This window comes from Argentina silus (genome assembly GCF_951799395.1).
Source record: "Argentina silus genome assembly, chromosome: 13".
NCBI classification, from domain to species: domain Eukaryota; kingdom Metazoa; phylum Chordata; class Actinopteri; order Argentiniformes; family Argentinidae; genus Argentina; species Argentina silus.
The window spans coordinates 16,694,502-16,704,883 of NC_139667.1; the positions used below are offsets into that span (position 1 = coordinate 16,694,502).

At 38.1% G+C, this 10,382-nt stretch overlaps 1 protein-coding gene across 1 annotated transcript; it reads right to left on the bottom strand.

The window, feature by feature from the left end:
- Positions 1–1,535: 1,535 nt before the first annotated feature.
- On the bottom strand, positions 1,536–9,757 carry commd8 (COMM domain containing 8). Its single transcript, XM_083683133.1, has 5 exons — positions 9,677–9,757; positions 7,135–7,290; positions 4,518–4,670; positions 3,823–3,978; positions 1,536–3,016 (listed from the first exon to the last, which is right to left on the bottom strand). Exons 1-5 carry the CDS (start codon positions 9,719–9,721, stop codon positions 2,996–2,998), a joined length of 531 nt encoding a protein of 176 aa, XP_083539259.1. The 5' UTR covers positions 9,722–9,757; the 3' UTR covers positions 1,536–2,995.
- Between the last annotated feature and the right edge of the window lie 625 nt (positions 9,758–10,382).

Below are 10,382 nucleotides of genomic sequence, written 5' to 3' on the forward strand. Positions count from 1 at the left end.
CTCTACTAATCAAATAACTATTTTACTTTCACTTATTAGTGGGCTTGTTTCAGCAAACCCACAAACAAACTATTTAACCTATCTTTCCAACCATGATCTATCTAACCTTTCAACTGCCTCGCCATCATCCTTTCACCAGTCACTACTGCTTCACTCAGTATAACCAATATTGATTAAACTCCTAATTGTTTGTTCTATCTATACCTCCCCTCTCTCATCTATCCATTCATCCATCTAACCAACCAACCAAACTGTATTTAACTTTATCCGCTACCATAATACCTCTCATCTATCTATCTATCCATCCATCTATCCTCATCCCATCTATCTATCTATCCATCCATCTATCCTCATCCCATCTATCTATCTATCCATCTATCCTCATCCCATCTATCTATCTATCCATCCATCTATCCTCATCCCATCTATCTATCTATCTGTCCGTCTCTCATCTATCTTTCCCTTATTTATCTAACTGTATTAGTCCATCTATTTACAGTATGTATCTATCGATCTATCTAACCTTCTCTCATCTACCCATGTATCTATCGTCTATCAATTCATCCATCCAACCAACCAAACCATCTTTTTACTTTAACTTTATCTGCTACCATAATTAGACTATGACACTTTCTTTCAATGACCCAGTAAATCTATCTATCTATTGTCCAAACCATCTTTAAAGTTTTTCTACTACGAAAATAAGACTAGGAAGTTTCTTCTGCAACTAGTTTCTTCTAGTTATTATTATTCCAATTCTTCCAAGCGCTACTCCTCCTACAACGTTTAAGTTATTCACACCAGTCCAACTGAAAACGTGTAGAGGTCTAACTTGCGTTGCCCACAGTTAACCATCTTTGAACTTTTCCCACGACCAAAATAAGACTGCAAGCCCACAAACTTTATTCTAGAACTTATTTTTCTAGTTCTGCCTGCTACTCCTCCTACAGCTTTTAAGCTATTTACACCAATCCAACTTTACAATGTGCAGAGACTTGAGTTGAAACTCTTCATGCCTTTTAAAATATTCAGCTTTTTGTAACAATTTTTTTTTTAAAAACAGAATGTTGAGTTAGGCCAACATTGTGAAAGCTCCATTGTTACTGCAACTGCCATGAAACTTTCAGAACTCTTGAATTAGAAGGAGACCTACAGTACAGAACACATTCTTAGAATGATTACACAACAATGCACTCTCGACAGTGATAGGCTTGGCAGGTGTTTCTGATTCCTCAAGTGTATTCTGTCACATCATGTGTGCAGTCATAAGAGAGCTCACAATACAGTACCTTCGGAAAGTATTCAGACCCCTTCACTTTTTCCACATTTTGTTATGCTATAGACTCAATTTAAAATGGATTAAATTAAAAGAATCAATCCACACACAATACCCCATGATGACAAAGCGAAAACAGGTTTAGGAATTTCAGTACATTTATTAAAAATTGAAATACAGAAATAGCTCATTTACATGAGTATTCAGACCCTTTGCTACGACACTCTTAAAATGATCTAAAATGCAAAAAATGCCATGAACAAATCACTCAATAAGTTGAATTGAGTCCATCCTAATGCAAGGATAATAGTTCATGTCATTTTGGAATTAATATCTTTGTTTTTATAGGGTCTCTGATTTGCATAGGAATCAATTGCACTGTATATATTGATTCTATTAACTGTCCCATTACTTACGCAGGGCACTGTATCTATCTATCTATACATCCAACTATCTGTGTAAACTGACTCCACTTAAAACGTCCATTCAGATGTTGGATACTATTTACACTTTTTGAGCTTTACTCGAATTTGCATGAAATCCTATTCATGCCTATACCGCCACATGCACAGCCTAAACCGCTTAACCTATTAACTTGAAATGTACTTTTTTATGCCCAGACTTGTGTGACTTCAAAAAATCTATGCTTTATGAGCTATACTAAAAATGTGCCTGAAATCCTTCATTCCTATGGCCATTCGCTCTGAATTGGGACATTTCCACATGTATCCACTTTTTCATCTTTTAAGCTTGACACCTCAATTCAACTTTAAAATGTGTAGACGGTCTCCATTTAAAGAACATCCATTCAGAGTGTTTATGCTATTTAGACTTTTTAAACTTCAAGCCTTTTTAAGTTGCATGAATTAACATGAGTTTCTATGACCATGGGTTCCTATGATTCATTTTGAAATCCAGCTCCTCTTTCATCTTTTAAGCTTGACAACTCAATCCAACTTTAAAATGTGTACTGACTGACCCTACTTTTTTCTGATTTGTGCACATGGATTTTAAAAGTATAGGATTGGTGTAGGGGATGTAGGGGAGCACACAATTTAGGGAAAAGGGTGGAAAATATGTCCATCTGTCATCATGCCACTTCTTTAATTAAACTGTAATCAATTAAATGCTGTCTTAATATTAAATGCATAATAATCACAGTAATGTTGATGGGACAAGATCTGTATGTATTTAGATTTGAGAGTCAAAGCATTGTAACTACAATGTTTCAAAAACTTTTACCAATCAACCCTCATGCAACATTTAAGCTAACCTTGTTGGATATACAATATTTGAGTGAGTACAACTGGAAATACCCAGGTGGTGATGGAAACCTACAGTATTCAGTACAATCATCAGAGATTGTGAAGGACAAGAGCAAATAACAAAAAAATCCATCCCATTGAAGGAAAGGTCAAATAAATGTCAATATTTATTATAAAGTAATGGAATAGACTACAAAAGGAATGCAAAACGAACAAGTACAGTTTTCTTTCACAGGGCTGAAGAGTATCTCAAAAGTATTTCCTTGATTCCTCATGTCCCCTCTCCACCTCCTTCACAAGGAATTGAGGAATGATTTTTGATTCTGCCAATAATCTATTTTGACCATTTCTAGTATGACTGTGTCTTCCCCAGTGATCCACAATGATGACACAACACATCCTACTTCATTAGGCCTTGAGATAGGGAGCAGTGCAGTTTATAATATCGCCACCCTTACTTCAACTGGAGCACCACCTGTAAGGACACAAATAAACACCATCAGGACACATGCACACAGCTCAATTTTGCTTCAGCAAAAAAGTTCCAAAAAGTATGCCATGATAACCGTTATACTTCTAATAGACGGAATGAGACATAATCTAATGGGAGTTTTGAATACTGCAATTGCAATACATTTTCACACCCTTTACTTACTCTTGTTAAATAATCATTGTTTTCTCAAAAACATTGTTAATGATAAGGTACTATAAACATAATGCTGTAGAGTGTTCAGGTGTTGGTCGGTCAGGTATAATTTGCACAGTTCAGCACTGTTTAAAACCCACAGATGACCAAAGGTAACTACATGGACAATGTCAGGAATGGACGCCAACCCACCTACACACACCCACAGAGACAAAATACTGAACATCGTCAGTATAGGGCCTGCAGTGGGGATACACACATATTTCATGGATCAAAGAATAATGTAACACACTATTATACACAAACAAATGTATTTAATGACAGAGGAAATATGGAGAGATTGGGGAGAACAGTCCCATTAAGTGAATGAGGGCACAAGAGCTGGCAGAAATCAGCAGCTATTATAGCTCCTGACATCAGTAGGTGGAAAGTTAATGATATTACCATTGGACTGCCAAGAAAAGTGCTCCAATTGTGTTCAAATCACACCCTACACTGATGCTGGCCGAGCCAAACGACTCACGCGCAGGCATGCACACACATCAAGCTTAACTTCTGCACAACACTGACCAACAAACGCTGTGTGTGTGTGTGTGTAAGAGAGTGAGTGTGTGTGTGTGTGTTTGTGTACATACCTTATTGGCGGCCTCAAGTGAGCTAATTAGTGTTTGTAACTCTTCTCGGTTCATCTCTATAGACAAAGGCTTTAGGGCCCCATTCTCCTTCACGTCTAAACTCAGGTTCAGCAGTGGAGTCTGGAGAGAGGTGATCTTATCGCTGGACAACGCTAACTGTACAAAGGGAGAGGAGGAGAGAGAGAAGGCTTAGGATGGGTCAAGTATGGTGAAAGGGAGGGTCGTTTTTATGGCTCATCCAGTCAGAAAAGTACATAAATTCAACAAATACATTTTACATCTACAATATGTTGCACAAGCCAAAATCTAATGGATTTTTACATGCATCTTTTTTTATACAGTACCTGCTTTTATATCTTGTAATGATGGAGTATGCAAAACACATTGATGTGCAAGCAGACAATGTCTCATCACTTCAACTTCTATCCATGAACATTGTGTACTGTGTGTTGTAGTGTACTCTTTCCCTCACAAGGTTTATGGGTTAGTGCATCCGTAGTATTTTATTTATGAAGTATGTGTAGAACAATTGAACTAAGCTAATGAAGCACTTATATGTTTTATTCTTCAAGAATCAATGGCTATCAATAGTTTCAAATTCCAAAAATACATTTTCTTTAAGGAAATGCTGCATCTTGCACCTTAAAAAAGTAATGAAAATTAAGGTAAAATAAACGTCAAAATTAGAGGCATGCCTTCATCTGCCAGTCAAAGTTCTGCAAGGTGGCTGTAGACACGGCATTGGTCCTCTCCACCAGGGCATGGCGGATCTCCTCTCGCCTCGCCCTCAGCACGGTCACCACGGCCTCCCCGTACCCGCTGCCCACATCTGCCAACGACGCCAGCACCTGAGAGAAGAGGTTGGCACTTATTCTGTCAGACAGTCATCAGTAATCACTCATGGATATCAAAATCAAGGGACAACGAGAGCAGCATTACTTTGTTTTAAACAAGAATAGCTTTGTTTACAAAGCCTCCTATGACAACAAAAGCATAGAGAGAGTCTGATTCCACAAGCATTTTTAAAAATAGACTGACAACACATCTTTTCATGCTGGCCATATTTTAGATGTGTTATCTTGTCCTTTTAGCACTTTCTGACTCTTTTATTTGTGTGTATCTCTAGGCTACTGCCACTTGCTATTTTTTTAAATTATTTTTATATATATATATATATATATATATATATATATATATATATATATATATATATATATATATATATTACACACACCTTGTACAGTGTACAGGGTGTTCTGAAAGACGCTTTCAAATTACATTTACATTTAGCAGACACTTTTTGACTCTGCCAAGACAGAGAAGTGCTATGACTCATAAGAGACATGACTGAGCAGAGCGACCACTACGTCCTCATAGGGATGGCAGTGCCAAGCGGCCAGCAGAGGTGGAAAAATTAAATGTATTATTATTATTAATCTGGTTATGGTAAAGTAAATGTTCTATTCTTATTGAGGTATTTAGATGTCATATTCATCATAATCAATATATCACATTACTGACAGTGGTAATACTAACATTGGTAAAACAGAACCACATTGTCATTGTGTTGCAATAGATTACTTAGCTAGATAAAATAACAGCATTATCTGGTAATGCGTTTTATTACAGTCCCCTTATTACCTGTAACTACATAAAAGTACCAATTGTTACCAAGAAGTCTTCCATTTTGTCTTCCTATGTATGTGCACTTCACGATAGAAGAAGACGACAAAGAATAGGAATGAAGAATATGAATCAGATTGTGAATTTGCACTTTCAGAAGTAGTGACTAATTTGTGTCATTTCACTGTAAATGATAGAACAATGTCTGATTGACATCCGGCCACGGATTAATCTTCTTCACTCTCATACACTCGGAAGTGAGATGAGCAGGCTAACGTTGTGTACCGTAGGCTAGCTAGTTAAGCAAGGCTGCAACCAAGAGTTAACTAGTGTGGAAAACACAAGGGAGCGAACTAGACTCTTACTTTTACTTGATGTAGTAAAAGAGGGGAGTACTTGGTGTACACAACGAAAACTCACCCACCAGATGGCAACAAAACTGGCGTGGCACCCGAAGGGCACGAGAGGAAGTAGCTAGGTGACTAATTCAATCTCTTGTTGGTGAGAGAACTTCTCTCAGTAAGAGTGAAACCTGAATGAAATGGGAACGGTGTGCATGAGCTTTTATAAGATGGGCTGGGGCGGGGTCAGCCATGCAAAGGGCTCCCAGCCTGTTCCAGTGATTGTGATTGAATATGGTTTCGGCGAATATGGTATGCAAGGGTGCATATCCCATAGTGAGATGTCAAACAGAGTCGACTGAAAGAGTACTTTTGATCCCGAAAATTGGGATAATCTTGATCCCACTAGTAGGGTGGATTAAGGGTGAATTTTGAAGGTGAAAGTCACTATAACCAATAAAATAAAGTGGAGATGTTGGGGGGAAAAAAGTATATACATCTTAAATACAGATGAGTAATAGTATTTAATGTAGTGTGTTATCCAGTGAGATGTTGAATTGCGTCAATGTGTTATTATGAGATATGCAGATAAGTAAATACAGTTACTTAGAAGTGACTTGCAAGTTGTCTTTGTTTGTCTTCGCTACCTTTCTTCATGTAGTTCACTCATGTATTTTTGGCTAAACAAAATGCTGTAACATTACCTTGTCCAGTTCCTTTCCCTGATCTTGTGTTATCAGTTAATGTTTTGAAAAACCGTCTCAAAATCAACCAAATTAACCTGATCCTGGTAAGCAAAACAGGGGATTTCAAAATCCAGATCATTCTGATCCAGATTAAAAGTTTTGACGTAAATGCAAAATAGAATCCAAGCAGAGACCTAACACTATACACCTGACACACCAAACCCACTGTAATCATGCCAAATCTAACATACTCCTTACGGACACTGCAAAATACAACAAACACACACTGCAGCCCGCACACACAAACACATACAGTAAACTGTGCTTACACACACAGTAAACTGTGTTTACACACACACATGCACGCACGCACGGCCCAATGTACATTGCTACCATCAAGAGGTCCTACCCGTTTCAAACCCAACACAGTGCCTGACATCCAGTGCCACCCTGAGACTGAACATATGCAATCTCAAACCTTCATACACACTACACAAGTAACCACACTACACACCATAATGACCCTCCACACCTTAAGATAATTTGTGACACAAACACAAACACACACTCAAACTCAGTGACTTTTCTCACTCCTCTACCCCTTCACGTAGCATCTAACACTCATACCACTGTTAAACTCACCAACTCATCGCTTCTCTCACCTCTTCATCTGAGGTCTTCTTACCCACGGCAAGGCGGACGAGAGAGGACAGGGAGTCGAGAAGCTCCATCCATTCTACAAGGCTCCACGTGTCCCCATACTCCGCCATGCGAGGGGGTGCCCGCCCACAGACTCCATCCACCACCTTGTGCAGAAGCTGGGGGGTTGAAGTGTGTATCATCATTATCTTCATCATCATTAATTATTGTAATTTACATAGACAGACATTTACTACAGTCCTTTATTCGACCATACTGGTAGTATTCGACCATAATCTATTTATCAACAAATAAACAATGCCAACCATGTATGAATTATTGAGTGTAGGTCACATAAGAGTGTTTCACAGTAATTGGTGATGCTGCATTCTAGCCATTTGGATTATTATTCTAAGTGCCACATGGTCCCCCTGGTGGTCTATTTTGTGAATTAAATGTGCACAATACTGGAGATGATGATGCTTGCTACCGTTTTTAAAGATATATGCAGCAAGACATGTGGACATACACTCACTGAGCACTTTATTAGGATATACTAATACTGGGTAGGGTGTCCCTTTGCTCTCAAAACAGCCTCAATTCTTCGTGGCATTGATTCCACAAGATGTTGGAAACATTCCTTTGAGATTCTGGTCCATGTTGACATGATTGCATTACACAAGTCCTGCTGATTTTCAAGCTGTGAATCTCCCGTTCTACCACATCCCAAAGGTGTTCTATTGGATTCAGATCCGGTGACTGGGAAGGCCACTGAAGAACACTGAACTCATTGTCATGCTCATGAAACCAGTTTGAGACGACTTTTGCTTTGTGACATGGTGCATTATAATGCTGGAAGTAGCCATTAGAAGATGGGTAAATTGTGGCCATGAAGGGATGCACATGGTCAGCAACAATACTCAAATAGGCTGTGGCATTCAAGTGATGATTGATTGGTATTAACAGGCCCAAAATGTGCCAAGAAAACATTCCCCACACCATTACACCACCTCCACCATGAGAAGGTGTACAGGTATTCCTAATAAAGTGTATATATGGACGTATATGTGGAAGCATATACCTGCCATAATTAAATCTTAAATTCAAAGCAGCAAGTGATCAATCAATATCGTGTTTGCAATTCCTTTTCCCAAATGTGTATACATTTGTTTGACACAATGAACATTTAAATTCTAAACTAATGTGCTGCATTATAATTTTCATGATTTAGTATGCATAATGCCTGCCAAATTGAAAAAGAAAAGTCTGTTTGACTTAAAAAATGTTCACACTGCCATATTGAACATTTTAATTCAAATGCTTTAATGATAAATCAATTCTCATGTTTGTCATTTAATTTCCTTGTTGTGGTCGCATGACTTGTGACAAATAAAATGAATACTCAATATACAATTGACAATACTTTTCCATACTCTAAGTATGAGACTGCTCAATCAAATTCGATAAACCAATCACAATGCCTCATTTCGCTATTTAATTTCCTTATTGTCATGCACTCCCTTCCACAGTGGAAATTGCTTCGTAATACCAATACGATTTAGTTTTGACCATGTCAAGACCTGTCAATCAGACACTGTGGGCAGGGGTTTCGTGGAAGGGGTGAGTTTGTTGAGGAAAGTAGGTAGCTAGTATAAAGTGTATAAATTAGAAAAAAGCATAATACTCCAGTATGATGATTGCAACCCACTATCCAGCTACGTATAACAGGTGCATGACCATCACCGGAGTCCTTCTCCGCGTTTGAGAGGTTTGAGTTTATCCCCAGATATAGTTACATATAATGTGTGGTTTCTTATCAATATTTAGTATTTCTAAATGCTTAAACAAGTTTAACGTGGGCGCTTTTATTGTGACGAAATCCTCATTTACATAGGCTACACCCGATCTACTTGGGCGGAGTTCCGCTATTGTCTTTCACAGAACACAGCTTCAAAATATAACCCCAAAAAACTGACTGTTAAAGTTATTTATATTTTTAAAAAAAAGAAAAGAAAACGGAATCTATATGTATTTCCTCGATATGCACGTCTTCGCTCAACTAGAAGTATGAAGGAGCTGTCTGCGTAATCTCAAACGATCGTGGTATTTATTTAGTAGCTTCTGATAACATGTCACGTTAGAAAAGCAAGAGTGCCGAGATTTTTCTGTACCACCAAGTGAAGTGGAATTCTAAATATCATTTCAGGATGGAGAGGCTGCAGTGCCAGTTCTAATCAGTTAATTTGCTATTAACTCGCACTAGTGTTCCGACCAACTGCTGTTCCGTGGCAGTTGACCAGCTGAGACCAACATATTTGTGTTCTATTGTCCTGCCTAGCAACATATACATGTTATGTTGCTTTATGTTTTGCATTCATAAAACGTGTTGTTGCGGCAACTGTAGCTAACCAGGGTTACGACCAATGCATTTATGGCGGTGGTGCTACTTCAGCTGTGCGTAACAAATATTGCGTTCACTTGGTTGTCAGAAACAAAAAACGATTTCAATTGCAACTGAAAAATATATCACATTACTCAATTCATCACTCATTCTTAACTACTTACTTTTGGAGATTCTTCAGAGGGTAATTTAGCTAGTAAATGCACCATGTTCTTTAAAGTTCCGCTTTCCAACCTTGGTGTAAAACGTCACGAATCAGCTGATATGAGTCACGTGGCTATCGCTGTATTCGCCGTGCCTGGGCTGTTTTCAGTGCGATGCAAGTGGAATTTTCATATAGAAACCGAGTATAATGTGCTGCGTTCCATTCTCCACTCTTCTGAGAGATTTTTTTCTTCGCTCAACTAGAAGTATGAAGGAGCTGTCTGTGTAATCTCAAATGATAGTGGTATTTCTTTAGTAGCTTCTGTTAACATCCTGTCACGTTAGAAAAGCATGGATTGTAAGAGAGGTCGTGGAAAACTAATTCCTATGCTTAAAATCCATGCAGGAAAGTGCACAAATGGAGAACAGAAATGTTTCTGGTATTTTTTTGTGAATTTTAAGTGAATTGAAATTACAATAAAGGGTTAGGATGAGGGGTTATGGAATAATGTCTTTCATTAATGATTGTATAGGCCTACAATCTGCAATATTTTGGCGAACACTGTTCAATTGTAATATTATATTACTATTTTTTTTTTTTTTTTAAATAGTACAGGGTTACAGGGTTTTCCCCAATTACGAACTTGTAGGTTTCTCTACGCTATTTTTAGTAGCATGAAAATGCATTTAGAGGGCTGTATTATTCCGGCAGCCAACAATTGAACA